Source organism: Anabas testudineus, chromosome 21 (assembly GCF_900324465.2).
Source record: "Anabas testudineus chromosome 21, fAnaTes1.2, whole genome shotgun sequence".
NCBI lineage: Eukaryota > Metazoa > Chordata > Actinopteri > Anabantiformes > Anabantidae > Anabas > Anabas testudineus.
In genome coordinates this window covers 5,452,345-5,468,314 of record NC_046629.1, presented here as the reverse complement: position 1 = coordinate 5,468,314, position 15,970 = coordinate 5,452,345, and the positions used below count along the sequence as shown (strand labels likewise).

The following is a 15,970-nucleotide window of genomic DNA, read 5'->3' as shown; positions in this document are numbered from 1 at the left end:
AGGTCGATGATTGTGCTGCTGTATTCACTTAACAAATCATAGTTACGACTGCGGCTCCTGCTCAAACCTGAACCCACGAGTCGGACATTCAGTCCACACCTTGTGGTGCCCAGGACTTGACTTGCAGCTGAGCGTGGGCATGAATATTGTGTGTTTGGCACAGACCATGAAAGCAACATGGTGAAGGTGTGGTGTAATATTCAGACTGTGACTTTGTAAACATAACAGTGTTTGTTTTTAACCTGGACAACTGGTTACAGCAGTGACAGATGGATATTCGTTACAGGCCATATTAGTATTCCTAACTCTATCCACAGCTGGATTCAAAAGTGAATTAATTTTAAATGAGATTTAAAACGCTGTATAAGGCTGTATGAGGAGACAATAAGGTTGTAATTATGATTAAATATTCTGTTGACTTGAATTGAAAGTTTTCAGTCTCCACGTGGAAACATCCCAATCTGTAATCTACTTGTCACGAGAATGAATAATAATAAAAATTTGATGACTTTAACTCATGAAATCAGATGACTACAATCATAGAGTGCGTTAAATTTAGCAGAGAAACTAAGCAAATATGACAAGATCACTTGATAAGATAGAAGCAATGAAATAAAACAGGGCAATCAAAGACAATGCAAATGTGTGGTTCCGTGCTGTAAGTGTAAGCTGGTGGCAATTTACACACAGTAAACAAGCCGCGCCTTAAAATAAAAACAAAGGCTGCACATCTTGAGGTTTTATGGTGTTTTGATTAATCATTGGTGTTAAAAACAATCCTTCCCCCCAGCCCACGTACAATCGGACCCCAACCGAGCAAGCAAACAGAATAGTATCCGACCCACGTTATGGCCCTTTGAGTTAATGCCAGTATTTCTAAAGATAACAGGCAGCCACATAAATATATTTACTATATTTACGTATACTATATACTTTGTTTGCTTTATCTCATTTACTGCAAGATACCACATTAAACTCTACTAACCCTGGATGACTCCACCTGCCAAACCAAAACAAACACACAGGCTTCAAACAACACAGATCCCTTCACAGACGGAAGTAATAATTTAACCTGCTGTATATGTTCATGATATGCATCGATATAGCACTTGTTGGAGGTGTTTATGTGCTGGGATCGCAGCTTTCCAGTTCACAGTGACCTTAGCAGCAGGAAGCACCTGTTCACTTTCCCTCGGATTATCTCAGACAAACAAAATTCCTTGTGTGCCAGGAAAAATTTCTAAAGACAAACGGCAACCTTGACTTTATATCATCCACACTTTTTTTAGTACCCACCAGTTGAAGGTATGAAGCTGCACAGTGAGGCCAAGCATTGGCAGGTGTACAAACTAAGTATCTGCCAACAGGTACTAAATAAACCTAATATTTAAATACTTTAATTTAATACCATGAAACAGCCTTGCCAGTCTATGGTGTTCAATGGAGCTGATCTGAATTGGCCCAGAGAGTCAAGAACAACAAAGGTAAAGCTTCACCCCGCTCCAAAAGGATAAGTGTCTGTAAAATACAGATGGTTTTTACATTTGGGTTTGAAATGTCGCAGAGTTTAGTCTTCACGAGTAACCCAGTTCAGACTTGAGTGCTGACTCAGTCTCTCCCAGCTGGAACCTGGGAACTGTTCAACTCACACAGTTTTAAATCCTCTCAAGCTGCAGGTAAAATATCTTGTTGGCATTGCTGCCTGGGAACAGCAGCATTGTGTATTTAGTGACAGATATAGATGGTTCCTGACTTGAGGACTTAACTGTACTACTCAGGCTTAACTATCAGCATCATGGAGTAAAGAGACAAATTTGAAACACATGGAATTAGGAAGTGAAGAAAACTGACAGGACTAATAATCAACAATACAATACTCTCTGTGTCCAGTAGTGCTAACATTAGCACGCTACTATTCTAATTATCAATGTAGCGTGCTGTGAAAAAAAAATCTAACATAACAAAGGCAGCCAAAAAAATACAACATTTAAATGGTAATTGTGTTTGTTGAAGCCAAAACATTTGACCAATACCTAAATCACCAAAGTGAAAAAGTAATAACCCCTCTGAACTTAGCAGCTAGTTCAAATTTTAGGTCTTTTATTCCTTTTGAGCCATTTGAGGTCAACTTGCTCCTATATTTGGGATCATTATCTTGTTGTTGAATCCAAATGTGCTTGGACTTCATCACACAGACTGTTGACCACTCTCAATATTATGCTATATTCCAAAACTCTCTTGGAGATGCTCTAAAATGTATAGTCTTCTTTAAGATGTACTTCTGGATGTTCTGTGGAGGATGTGTACAGTATATCAGATGTCAGATGAGATAAAAAGCTGTCTGACACCAACATCTTCAAAAAGACCAGTTGTGGTTGAAACACTGGTTATATTAATGAATTATGGTAGATTACTGCGTCATTTGTTTGCCAAATGTTATTAAATGGATGGATGGTTGGTCTGACTCAAACACCTTGAGGTTATGAATGTTCTCATTAACAGAACAATCAAAAAGTACTAGTTTCTACTGCACATGTAAACACTTGAAGCAGAAATAACTCAAACCTAATGAGAGTTACGTTTACTGATGTGATAGTAATAAAAGACTTTCAGGATTGAAAATAAATGCAACACTTTCGCCTGCTGGTGATAGAAGGTCTGATCCTGGATGCTAAATATTTTGGGGTAAGCCATGTCTCTTCCATAGAAATCATGTTTACAGCAATGAAATTAAGTTTGATACCAGAAATCAGGTGGTCGTGGGTTCGTAGGTGGAACCATAAACAGACGTCACTTTTCATTTCTGGTTGTGGTCGTGAGGAGGAAAGAAAATCCCCACAGAGCATCTGTAGAGTTCATGATTGTCATGAATATAAAATATTACATTCTGGCAGAACAAACACACCACGATACGTGACAGAACACATCAAATCAAATATTTACATTCATTAAAGCGGAAATTCTGAGTAACTGCAGGCTTCAAATGGCTTTAATTTATTTTCCTTCACTTTTGAAACTAATTAGAAGCCTGTCACACACAAAAAACGTTGCTCTCTAGGTTCAGTTTATAATAACACCCCAGTATTGATATTTATATTAAGAACATGTGAACCATTGAAACGAATTACCTTTGGTGTTAGGATTTTCATTTTCTATGCACATGTGTGAGCTCTCTGCTAGCATCTCAGGCTACACATAACTTTGGAGTAGAGCCCTCTGACAAACTTACAATGCCTGGTACAGACGGAAGGAATGGGATAGATTAATAAAACTGAACTCGTTTGAGAATAAACACATGCTGACGTGCTAAGAGGCATAAACTGTGACGAGGAGAGACAGAGCAGCAGCTGTCATCATGTTGTCACCACACTAACTTCCACTAACTATGGTAAATCTAAATTATGAGTTTGAAATGTCAAAATATTTAATAAACCTTTATCAGATAATTGTATATAAACCTGCTGTTCACAGTGTAATGTATCATTGCCTTATAAATCTGGACACAAAGCTTCGTATGATTAGCTGCTGACGTTTTATTCCATAGCTGATCTTAGAACAAAACAAAACAAAACAAAACAATATAGTCCTAGTTTCTTATCACTTTTGATAACATCTTTATTGAATTTGTGTCTCAGTTTTAAACATATTTACACATAGTTTAATTTCATTTTTTTAGTTAAGTAAAAATACAAATACAGAACACTCAGTTTTCAAAAGCGACTCCATGGCTGCCCAGATATCGTCTTGGGCTTCCCCCTTATCAGGTACAAGTGGTGATGATGTCAGAGACTGGGGAACAGAAGCTGAGAGCCAGGAACTATACTGCATGAATGGACTGTTAATGAGGACTGAGTGGAGATGATGCTGGATGGATGATAAAGAGAAATTCCTCTAAAATGTTGACTGTGGTTGTGCCATAAAAGTAAATCTGATGGATTAAACAAGAATTCGTGCTGTGTTCCATTTAGCCTGGAAGTTGGAAGTTGGAGCTGGGAATGATGTTGCATCCAAGTTGACCGTGTTCCTGCCAGTTTAGCCATTTTATATTTATTTTTTTATTTTTCTTTATTTATGCAAACCCTGACTGTGGCTGTATAAACCAAAGCAACAAGACGATAAAAGAATCGGGAATGACACTGAAAATGTGCATCAACATACAAGGTGTAAAGCTCGACAGTTTACACACACCTCCCTACAAAATCTCCCTACATTAAATATTTCTGTTTATCAATTGAAAATCATTTCCAAAGATGTTTAAATATCAATATGTACTACTGTTTCTGTTTCACTAAGCTGAGAGAAGATAAGAAGAAAAAAAGAAAGCTGTGATGTGTCTTGACTCCAGATGAAAGAGTGTTAAAGCCTTTATCTGTTGTTTTTAGCTTGGTGTCCGCTGGAGAAGCAGTAAGTGATTTTATAAAGAAAATGTGATTTTTAAAAAAGCTAATTGTTGCTGTAATCATTTTTTATATTCGTATTTGCCTTCACTTCATATTGTGCGACAGTTTGCATTTTCCTATTACTTTAAGCTGCAGTGTCAGGTGAGATCTGGTATCGTGTTTGCAACTAGTTTAGTGACACTGAAAGGTCACAAGGTCATATTAGTCAAAAATAAATTAATGCTTTACTTTACATACAGATACATAAACGGCCTCATACCTGCGTGTGTCTGTGTTTGTTCCTTGAACCTTGATTCAGAATTGTTCATTTGTTTTGGTTGTAAACAGAATACTTGTAACAGACGGTCTTATCGGAGCAGTAAACGTTTCACGCTGCCTTCGAGTAAGACAGATACTACAGCGCAGAGCGTGTGCGTGGTGGAGCTGACTTCTCGCAACAAGGCCAAAATCTTGTTAAATCGCAGCAGACGGAGCGAGAAAGTTTCCTTTTCTCCCTGTAACAAAGTTTAATGTTCAGACTGATCAGAGCCTTTGAAGACATACGAGATAGGTTTGTGCTGGTTCTGAAATTCTTCCTCACAACTCGATTTTGATATTTGTATGACTTAAAAATGCTATTTATTAGTTGAACAAAAATATGGAGGAAGTCAGCTCTACGTGTACAGCAGTTAGGGACTGTTTTTGGAACAATTAACACTGCTGGGAATCAGATTCACAGCTATATACAGTAAATTATAACAGGTGAATGTGATCCTGATGCTGAAAACGATTTCTAAAGATGTTATCCAAAATTCAGACATCATGAAATCAAGGTTTCAATAAGGCCTCCGATGTTTTCATGGTGGAGAGAAAAGGTGGAAGTTGACATGGGAGACAGAAAATAGACAAAGTAGTAAAGAAAGCTGATCATATCTAAGATAAAAAAAGAAAAATGCTTTACAATTTATCTGGTGATACGAGGCCGAGCAGAGAAAACAACTTAGCAGCTCAGCAGGGTGAACTAGAAAGGTCTTCATTTATTCAGCCCTTGTCAGTGCTACACCTCTTTTTTTCCTCTTCATCATACAATTCCATACAAATCCCCACAGTGTGCGACCTGAAAATGATGTGATGAGTGATTGATGACAATGTGGGAAATAAAAAAGAAAATGGGACAGGAGAAAAGGAAACTGGGCTGATAAGCTGCAAAGAGACTGTAATAGTGTGATCAGAAAATGTGGAGAGAGATTTAAAAAAGCAGCATCCAGCTAAGTAGCAGCAGAATGGTTTTGGGGAAAAGTTGCGGCTCTAACCGGAAGAGAAAATGGAAAGAAGTGGAGGCGGGAAGAGGTGAAGATGAAGACAATGCTGCTGTCCTCATGTAGTTACTGTTTCATTTATAATGGTCCATTTTTATGGAAAAAAATGAGAAGTAGAAGTGTTGAGACTGTAGCCACAACTCGAAATCACACTGATGATGTGACGAGCTGCTGCCAGTTCCAGGTCAAAGTTCATCTGATGGAAATTAGACAGGAAGTGGACTGGGGAAGGGATGGGTCAGAGAGAAACCGAGTCAACCTGCGTTCTGTTTAGGATTTATCCAAATGAAAATGACTCCTTATTAACAGACCCTGTGCAGTTTGTCTGCCTGGAAAAATGACACTTCATCAGTACAGCGTCAAAGTGACTGCAGTGTGATCCTTCACTAGGCCCCATGTGCACTGTCGGTGCCTCAGCTTGAGTCTGTACGAGAAGAATGTTTGGTCAAATAAAAGACTAAAAACCAAAACAAAAAACTAAATCAGGCCTCCAGCTTGGAGCTCAGTCCTTCAGAGTAAAGAGTTCATTCAAGCCGAAGGTGGGGCCGAGCAGCACACCCACCGTCCTCCTGGTGAGAGCAGAGAAGACAGAAGGAGCCAAAGAGTAAAATGTAAAAGAAGAGCTGGAGGATCGACAACCTGGTCCTCTCCGCTCTGCAGTGGTCTGTGCAAGAGGCTCTGTCTCCGTCTGTCTGTCTCCTCCAGCGGATGTCTGCAGTCCAAAAGCAGTTCAGTCTGTAGAGCTGAATGTAAGTTTGTCCAGTGTTGGTAGGTGAGTTTTGGGGCAGGCGGGCAGCTAGGCAGACAGGTGGCACCCCCTGGTGCTGTGGTGGAGAAGGAGCCTTTGTCTGTCTATCGCTGAGCCGGCTCACTGCCAGGCAGGGTGATGTTGCCCAGGTGGAGGACGGGAAGTGGATGAGCCTCTGTGTTGAAGACCCAGCTCTCAAAGGGCAACAAGTCGTCGCTGGAGAACAACAGATACAGATACCTGAGGGGGGTGGAGGGGCGGGGGGTTGTGTGTGGGGAATGGAGGTTATTAGGGGGAGGAAAAGGGACAAAGGGATTGGGTAAGGAAGGTAAAGAAGAAAGAAAGAAATGAATGAAATCACTGCGACTCAAAACCACAAAGTATTTAAGGTCGAGTGGTGTCAGCCTAAAGGTGCAGACAACTCAAAACGGGAAAATGTTTCTGCTTCAGGATTTCATGACAGAAAAATGTGGTCTAAATAAAAAGCAGCCACCTGGTGTGAGATTCTTTAGTTTAATTATATATAAATATATATCTATCTTTAGGTTAAAACTTGCTCCGGTCTTTATTACAAATTGGGTTTGTAACTCTTTATGAAATGTAATTAGCATTAATCAAACACACACAGAGGTCATCCAAGGTCTGCATGTGAACAATAATCGATTAGATTTATAACAGCCTAACCTAATCTAATCTAACCTAACCACCCTGGTGGAGAAGCATAAATTCACATGCTGTGAATGAGTGCAGATCAGCCAATCCACAGGCTGTTTAGTGGCATGTTCCTTTAATGTGATTGGCTCACATCCAGCAGGACTAGGATTAGGACTGAGAACAGATAGACACGAATGGCTGTAAAACACCGAAACATTCAAATGTCATTGTCTCACAAAGTTACCAGTGAGAAGGGGGGTGACCTTTAATGACTTATGCACCATAAAAACACATTTCACAGCCGTTTGAGGCTTTGTGGTTAATTTCACACACATTTAAAACTAAATATAAAGGTCTTCCTGCTTCCTGGCAACAATCAGATTAGCAGCGTGCTCTGTTTTTTGATTATTTTTGACCAGTCAGACTTTGACTGACAGTAATAATTGTTTAAACTGTGTTAATTCAGGTTATACTGTGATGCTGGGACGAGATTATGTTCATAAAACCACCAGCAGAGGGAATCAGAGAGCCACTAGGCTTCATTTATCCCTCTGGGTCACGGCAAGGATTCAGAGCCTCTTCTCCCTTCTTCCATCAATGATGACGATGATGATGATAAACCACAGAGACATGAGACTACCCTCTGCATTAATTACCATATTTTGTGGCTGCATACAAAGCATGATGCTGCCCACTGTGGTTAGAGTAAAGGGCTCTAATGGAAAGAAATAACAGCAGATACCAGTGTGCTAATTGTGTTATTGCATGCTGAAGAGTATTACTAATTTAAACAACAATCATACAGGCAGAAAATACTGTAAGTGATCTGTGGTCAAGTGCAAAAAAAAGAAAAAAAGAAACAAAATTCAGTGTAAAAATATAAAACTACTGAGAAAGTAAGTTTAATTGTGAAGCAGCTTTCACCTGTTTGCCTGTTTTTTTAATGGATTTATGCAAAATGAAGACCGTGTTCCCTAGAACTTAATCATCATATGTATTTTTAATAAATTGTTAATGACTAATTATTGATTGATTAACACGAACGAACAAATGCTTGGGACCTGCCCTTTCAAAAGAATGTCTCGTTAATGTGGCCGACGAGCTGACGCTTTTGTATTTTTCTCTCACTTACTGAAAAATATGAGCACATAATTGTGGCAATCAAGTCCTTCTAATAAGGCAACCCGTTACCCACCCACCAAATCATATCATTAATCACAAAAATGATTAATTAATTAATTAGCAATTGTGCTGACGATCTATCAACCTAATTAATCCAACTCTTAATGCTCACTTACTTGAGTGTCTCGGCCAGGAAGAAGCTCTGCTGCACGTCGTCGTAGGTCGGGTTAGAGGAGTAAACATCCTTCACCCCTGAGAAACCTCCGCTCACCCTGCAGTACTTATCGATGGCCTGGAGGAGACAAGGAGAGGAGGACACAAGGAGAGGAGGAAGGAGGGAAGAAGAGATAAAAAAAAGGAAGAAGAAAGGTAAGAATGATTAACACATGGAGGAAGCAGGAAAACGAAGAGAAGAAGAATGAAAAGGGCAAAGAGAAAAGGTTGGGGGGAGGAGAGCACAGTTTTAATAAGCTTACAAAAGCATGCTATAATTAATTTCTTTGCTTGTGACAGATTAGAACAAGTCCTGGGGAGACACATACAGAAAAAAGAGAAAGAAGATTACCACAAACTGTCTCTCCTGCATTTACATTTTATTCTTTAAAATGTTCTTTCTGTCCTTGTACACAAAGTATGCAGAGGAACATTTAATGTTGGGCTACATCAGAGGTTTTTACATGAGGCAGGAGCCGTGGTGGTCTCTCAGGGGTTCACTGTCGCTGCACCTTCACTTGCAGATATTATTCGAATGGAGAAAAAAAAAACACCTGCTGATTGGCAATGTGATGCGTTTCTTTCTACACGTATCTTTTGCTTTCAGTTGTTCTGATTTCTTTTTATTATGCAGGTGTCTGCGATTAAGAAAACAGCTTGAGAGCATTCAGGGAGACGCTGAATCTTATTACTGTGGATTTGATGGTTTTCTTCAACCAACGAAACACGGCGCCCAGTCTTTTCAGGCACAGTGTGAGCCACATTTGTAGGTGGTTTTAATTGCGATGTAAATGTAAATCCTCTGTCTATCCAATCTCTTTCGCTTTCAAGGATTTAGCTCACATTCCTTAAATAAGACAGATGTGAGTTAGTGTTTGACCACAAACAAAAACAAAGAAACACGCAGCCAGTCAGACGCCAGCAGAGCCTAGAAAATTAAACTGTTCAGCGCTTGAATTCTCTTCATTGTTACTGACAAAAAAATAAAATAAAATCCAAAATAAGCATTCATCAAACATTTAAGTTAGTCAGGATGGTCATTAAATCAACTCACTCAGGAACCTGTCATTCATAAGACAGGATAGAAGCACGCGGAAACAGATTCTCTGGTCTGATGAGGCAAAAACTGAATCATCTGATCAGAACTCCAAGCGTCGTCTAGTGAACGACCGACTGATCATGACCTGCTAAAACCACCTCCACAGTGACATAATGCGATGTGAGAGGGTGACTTCTCAGGAGCAGGGATATGGAGACAGGTCAAAGATGAGAGAAGGATAAATGCAGCAGAATAACGAAAACCTGCTCCAGAGCGTATGAGAGCCGAGATGATGACAGTTCACCTTTCAGCACAACAATGACCTGCAGCAAACAGCCAAGACAAGACTGGAGCCGCTTCAGGACAAGTGCGACTGCCCCCTTTAAACACCTGTGGACAGACCTGAAGACGGCAGCTAACAGACACAGGACCAGTCAGAAAGACTGAAAAATGTCAATGTTATCAACTTAAAACTAAATCTACATGATAAAGAGAGCAAAAACACTTTCTTTAAAAGAGTTGTAAACCAGAAAAGCACATATTAACACATAATAGCTCTGTTCCTCCTCAGAACACCTTGACGATGCCCTACTGCAAACATCAGGTGCTACTTTGGCTCTGATGAATGTCAATGTGTCTTCTAATTGAAAACAAGTCACATTTGAGAGCAGGTGCTTTCTCAGTGTGCACAAAGCCACATACACACAAGTGAGCAACACACACTTCCAAATGCAGCGGTCGTCCAGCTGGTCATGCCGACAGCGCACCATTACCTGTGCGCTCTATTGATTTACAATGAGGACTTGTTATAGTGAAATTGGTGCCTCCATAAAAATTCTGGCTGCATTACACTCCTGCTCATACTTTATCGACTTTCAGTGTTAACGCATGTAATTGAAAGCATTATCTCTGTCCTTGTCTTTTAGTCTCTCACACATACACACACTTTTGTATGTCAGTGTGAGGACACTCATTGACATAATGCATTCCCTAGCCCCCTACTGTCGCATAGGCCGTGATAATCTACTCTGTCTCAATTTTTAATAACTGACTCGTCCTAAACTTTATCCTAACCTTAACCAAAACCTAACTCTAACCCCAACCCTAAAACCTAGTCTTAACCCTGAACTTGCTAATTAAACACCATTCTCATAAAACGTCCTCAATCCAATGGTCAAAATTCATGCTGGTCCTCACAATGATAGCCAGACAAGCGCACACGTCTTCTCCCTCTCTCCTGTCCTCGACTGACCACTTTGCTGTCAGCGCATTTCCATTGCAGGGAGTATGGACCATAATTCCTGTTATTCATGGGCTGCTGCACCTGATGTGTATTTGCCCTTCTGGATCCACACTGCAGTGTCCGGCGAAAGCATTTGTAACACAAACACACACTCTCACACACACACACACACACCAACACACACACACACACACACTAATGTTAAGCCTGCATTCTTTGTGTTTGGGTGCTTAAAAGTCAAACTTAAATATGAGCCACATTAATAATGAACAATCTGGGGAGCACACTGAGGACGTTTTGTGCTTCTAAATCCTCATACATACAAATTATTTTAAGGTGTTTGTGAAAATAGCTCAGGCTTTTGGACCCTGCCGTACATTAGTCACCTGTATTGAATGTATAACGTTCATTATTGTGTTGGACTGTGTGCAGTATCTTAAGAGACAAAACATAAATTATTATATAAAAATCTTCTACAAAGAGCAATTTATATTAGTATGTTTGTGTGCAAGAGATGCAAAGATGAGCCCTTCAGCAGCAGCTCTCTTTAGTGTCAATCATGCTCAGTATAATAACACATTGCAAACGCACTGCACACAGTTTATTTGCAAGAGTGTGTATACAGGCACTCAGAAAAACAAAGAGAAGTAGTCGCACTGTTTAATCATGGAAGGGAAGTGTGACATGAAGATTGGCAGGAAAGAGGCCAAAAAGAGCAAAAGGCTGACGAGATTTAGACGGTAAAGAAACATTAAATGTAGAAGACAAGCTCGCTAATCCTCTGTCAGGAGAAGTGGAACAGTGGAGTGAGGATAAAGAGGAATCTATTTTAATAAAACATTTCTTGTTAAATCACAAAAGGAGAAATAAATGAGTATTAACACCTGAAAGACTCACAAGTTCTCACCTCCACCTACAGGTAGACTCATAACAAAAGCGGTGCTTTACATTGCACCAGCAGTCACGATCGCCTCTATGTTAATGGACACAAACCTACACCTGCTTTACTGTGAGGTTAAATCCTCTCATACCTTACAACACTGCCAGTCGGGCCCGAAGAGACAAAACAAGAAGCTGCATCATACCACTTAAAGTCCCTTTATTATGCAGTGGGGACCTGAACTAGTTCACATGAGGCTACAAACAACTACCTGCCACAGGTTGTCGATGATTTTCACTTAAAAGCATAAAGTCACAGTGAAGTGGCATGAAAACACTTCATTATTTCTCTGGTGACATGCTTTTAGCAGAGATGTAAATGAACGCTCATAATAAGGCGCAGCATGACCTTCTGACACAAAACTAGACACTAAATCATAGTTAGAACAACTCAGCTCACTGTTAAGACACAGTCACTTTCCAATGGACATGGAGAAAATAATGAAATGCTAAAAATAGAATATGTTCAACAGTTTGGACATTTACTCACCTCAAACCACAACAGTAAAATAAAAAAAGAGTAGTAGTTTGTGTTGACTGGTAAAATATGTAAAATTATCTACGTAAACGTTGTTTGTTACCAGAAAGAAAAAGGAAAAAGTTTTTCTATAATTATAAAAGAAAAGAACTACAGGGAAACCTTCAGCTTCTCCATCTACAGTTGCATAACGGTGCTTTTAATGCCTCAGCTCATGTCACAAAGCATGATGAACATTCACATTTTTAAGACTCTCCAACATTAGTGCCAATATCACCCAAAGCTGTACTTTACTGTACTTTTCTCCTCCGTTCGCCTGGGTAATTGTCACAGCTGTACTCTCTGCTCTGCACCTAGCTTTGAAAATGAGATCCATATGTTCCACTTTGTAAGATCTACTTCACATTAGTAGAAGATTGCATATTTAAAAATATATATAATGATTTAAAAAGTGAGAGTGGAGAACATCCAGGCAAAGTGAACTTGAAATCACCTCCATGAGCTTTGACTGTTTGTCTTCACACTGTACAAAGAAAACGATGCCTGATCAGTACCTGTGCTGCTTCCCAGCCCCACTGTCGGTATTTGGGATCATGGGTGAACCTCCACATGTACCAGTAGGTCTCGATGACCTCCGGCCTCAGGATGTAGTATTTCTCATTCTGCCGCACAGCCACCGCCTCCAGGCCGCTGTCGAACTTAAAGGCCTCGGGGCCGAGCTTCAACACTGCAGGGAGGAGGAGAAAAGTAGAGAAGGGAGGAGGAAAGGAGGAAAAGAGGGAGAGCAGAAAGGAAACAAAACAGAGGAGTAAGGTAAGAAGCAAGGAAGGACACAGAAGAGAAGAGAGAGACATTATCTTTTGCTCCTTTGTCTTTATGGTTCAGTTCCAGTGAATACAAGTCAGCGTGTGTGTGTGTGTGTGTGTGTGTGTGTGTGTGTGTGTGTGTGTGTGTGTGTGTGCTGCAGCAATACAGAAACATTGATTTTACTTTATTTTCATCCTTTTTCAAACTCGTTTTCCTGCCAATTAGGTGTAAATGTGGAAAATTACTAAGAAGCTGATGAAGCAGTGACAGGTCTTGTCTCTCTGAAAGGATTAAAACACTTAAAACACACACACACACACACACACACACACACACACACACACACACACACACACACACACCAATGACTGCTCATTAAGAACTCACAGGCCAACTTCAGACAACCTGACCATTGCTATCAAACTCTCTGTCACCTCACCACAAAGTTTTCTCTCTCCCCCTCTCCTCCATCCCTCACCTCTCACTTCCTCTCTCCCATCTTAATTTGTTGCCACGGCAACTTCTGCTCAGGCACCGTTACGATGCCTAGCTACAACACACACAAGCACGTACACACATTCACACGGCTTACACATAGAATCATGATGCAAGATCACACAGTGGTATTTCTTTGCTGACAGATATTGATATTTGCCGGAAAACATCCCGAGCAGGTATTTTGAAAGGTCTCTGTTGAATAGATAATATGTTTACGCTCCCAGCAACTGAAAACGTAATACCTGCTCAAAGAGCATGACTAACTGATCTACCAGTCTGTAATAAAACCATAACTCCTAAAGACAAATAACGTGAATTTGTTGTCCTTTGGGTGGACAACGGTTTGGTTGCTTGTGACTCTACTTCCAAGGTTCAGAGAGTCGTTTTTAACCAAATACATCCAATAAAATTCAAGTATGTTTTGACATTTATTTAGAGAACGGAGCCGATCATGGCTTAAATATAAGAAACTCTACAAAACACAGTTTCTATATTCTAAGTATAGACTATTCAGGTTGCTTTGTTTAAAGACAAATCTCTACTCCGCTGTCGATTTCAGTAAGTAGTTATGTGCAGAACTAAAGGGTGAATTTCTGTACAGAAGACGTGAAGTAAATCTTGATGAATTTGCAGATGAATATTTTAGAAAGAAGGTTTTAAATGAGTTCTGTCCTTTATTCTGTACATTTATTAAACTTAACAAGGACTTCTGCAGAGGTGCACGTGGAGCCAATTGGTATTACACTTAGTGGAGTATTTGTATTTTTAGACTCTGTATATTAGTACTGCAGCTTAAGGAGAGAATTTATACTAGTATGTGTTTGTGTTTCTTACCTGTCCTGTCATAGGACTCATGGCAGGTGTGTGCAATCTCAGCTCCCAGCTGCAGGTAGTGTCCCGCCTTGTCATCAGGAGAGCCGTCAGCGCCCAACGCAAACATGCCGCCAGCAAAGCAGGCCAGGTGGCCCATCTTCCTCTCCAGGTGGCCATTCTTCCACTCACCAATGAATGTCAGGCCGCCGTTGGATTTGCGGATAAGGTGGCGCTCGATGGCCTGGAGGGAGGGAGTGCGAGTGTGTGTGTGAGGGTAGTTGTAGAAAAAGGAAATGAGAATACAGGAGATTTATGCATTTAAAGAAAAGTGTTGACATTTGTGAAAAAATAGAGTCCAAAAGGTGGAATAAAGCAGTGAGAACGTGGACAGAGTTTTTAAATGCAATATTAGGAGCGTGTGTATTACAGTTGTGTCTGTGTGTGTGTGTGTGTGTGAGTATTTGTATGCAGGCAGAGATGTAAACGATTCAAGAGGAATTTATGTGTTTGGATTAGAAAAGGACATTTGAAGAGATAAGGTCAGGAAAGGGGAATTACAAAGTATTTATAATGGTGGGAAAGTGGACAGAGGTTATGACTGAATTATTAAGTGTAAGCATGTGTGAATGTATTAATGGGGTTAAGTTGTGTGAATGGGGCATTAACATCATGTGAGGACGGTCAAACAGAACAAAGTGGTGAAGCTGAAATTCTGCTCATTCTCTGACTATTAAAGAATTAACAGAGGAGTCTACACCAGCTACAGCCTCTAATGTTGGTTTAAAACTGTGCAAAGAGAGAAAAGTAAATGTTTTGAAGGCAATGTTGGTCACAGTATTTCAAAAAATTATAACCACTGACAACTATAATTAGGGCTGAGACAGTGCGCTGATGATATTTTCTGGGCCTGGAGTTATATTATTTTCGAGGGAAGTTTGTCTGTTTCTAGTTTGAGTGTCTGAGGTGAGAGTTATTCTTTAAAAATAATGTGATGTATTCTCTTTTCCTGTATGTTAGTAGTATTTCTTTACAGTGCAACAATAAATGGCTGCAGAGGAGTTTCTCTTTGCTCAGTCACTGCATCTGTGCAAATTTCTGCACTGTACCTCGATAGCATCGTCATATGTCTTGCGAGCTTCAGTATCTGTCTTGTCTGACATGAGCCACGCCTTCAGCAGGTACTCATAAAAACTGTCCCCGAGTCCTCCAACTGAAGTATGATCTGGAGAAAGAGAGATATGAGGAAAAGAAAGGGGTTTAAATGGAATAATAATAGGCCACAAATGAGGAGAAGAACAGATATTGATAAATAAAAAAGACCAAATGAATTGATAGCTGTTCAACTTTGCTTTAAAGTCCTCGGCAGAATGCAACATGTGGCATCAAACGCATCTATCCAACCCAAGGTGGTGTTTCTTCTCTACACCCTCAATATATTGGCAGCATGCTTCCTCTCATTTCCCGTTTTGTTTACCCTTTCCCTGATGTGCTCACATTTCAATGTCCCCAATCGTCCTTTGGAAGTTTACACAGCTTTCATGGCTGTCCTAATTTGCAGGACACCATGTAGTGAAGATGGGATCCTAGCCAGCAGTCACTTCCTACACACTAAGTAAATAAACTATTTCTCCAGTGGCCGGTTAAGCCCACTTCAATGACTTTTTTTGACACTTTAGTTTATTTCAAAGGTAATTTAAGAACATTGTTTCACAGTAATA

General features: G+C 40.1%; 1 protein-coding gene across 2 annotated transcripts in view; it reads right to left on the bottom strand.

Annotated features, from left to right (window-relative positions):
- Positions 1 to 3,590: 3,590 nt before the first annotated feature.
- Positions 3,591 to 15,970, bottom strand: part of man1a2 (mannosidase, alpha, class 1A, member 2) — a 95,887-nt gene continuing 83,507 nt past the window's right edge. For both annotated transcript variants that reach the window (XM_026376461.1, XM_026376462.1), the window contains exons 10-14: positions 15,359 to 15,474; positions 14,274 to 14,493; positions 12,689 to 12,861; positions 8,399 to 8,514; positions 3,591 to 6,686 (exon numbers count right to left, since the gene is read on the bottom strand). In XM_026376461.1, the coding sequence (XP_026232246.1) occupies positions 6,551 to 6,686; positions 8,399 to 8,514; positions 12,689 to 12,861; positions 14,274 to 14,493; positions 15,359 to 15,474 (761 nt within the window). In that variant the 3' untranslated portion in view covers positions 3,591 to 6,550. The remainder of the gene's footprint in view (positions 6,687 to 8,398; positions 8,515 to 12,688; positions 12,862 to 14,273; positions 14,494 to 15,358; positions 15,475 to 15,970) is intronic.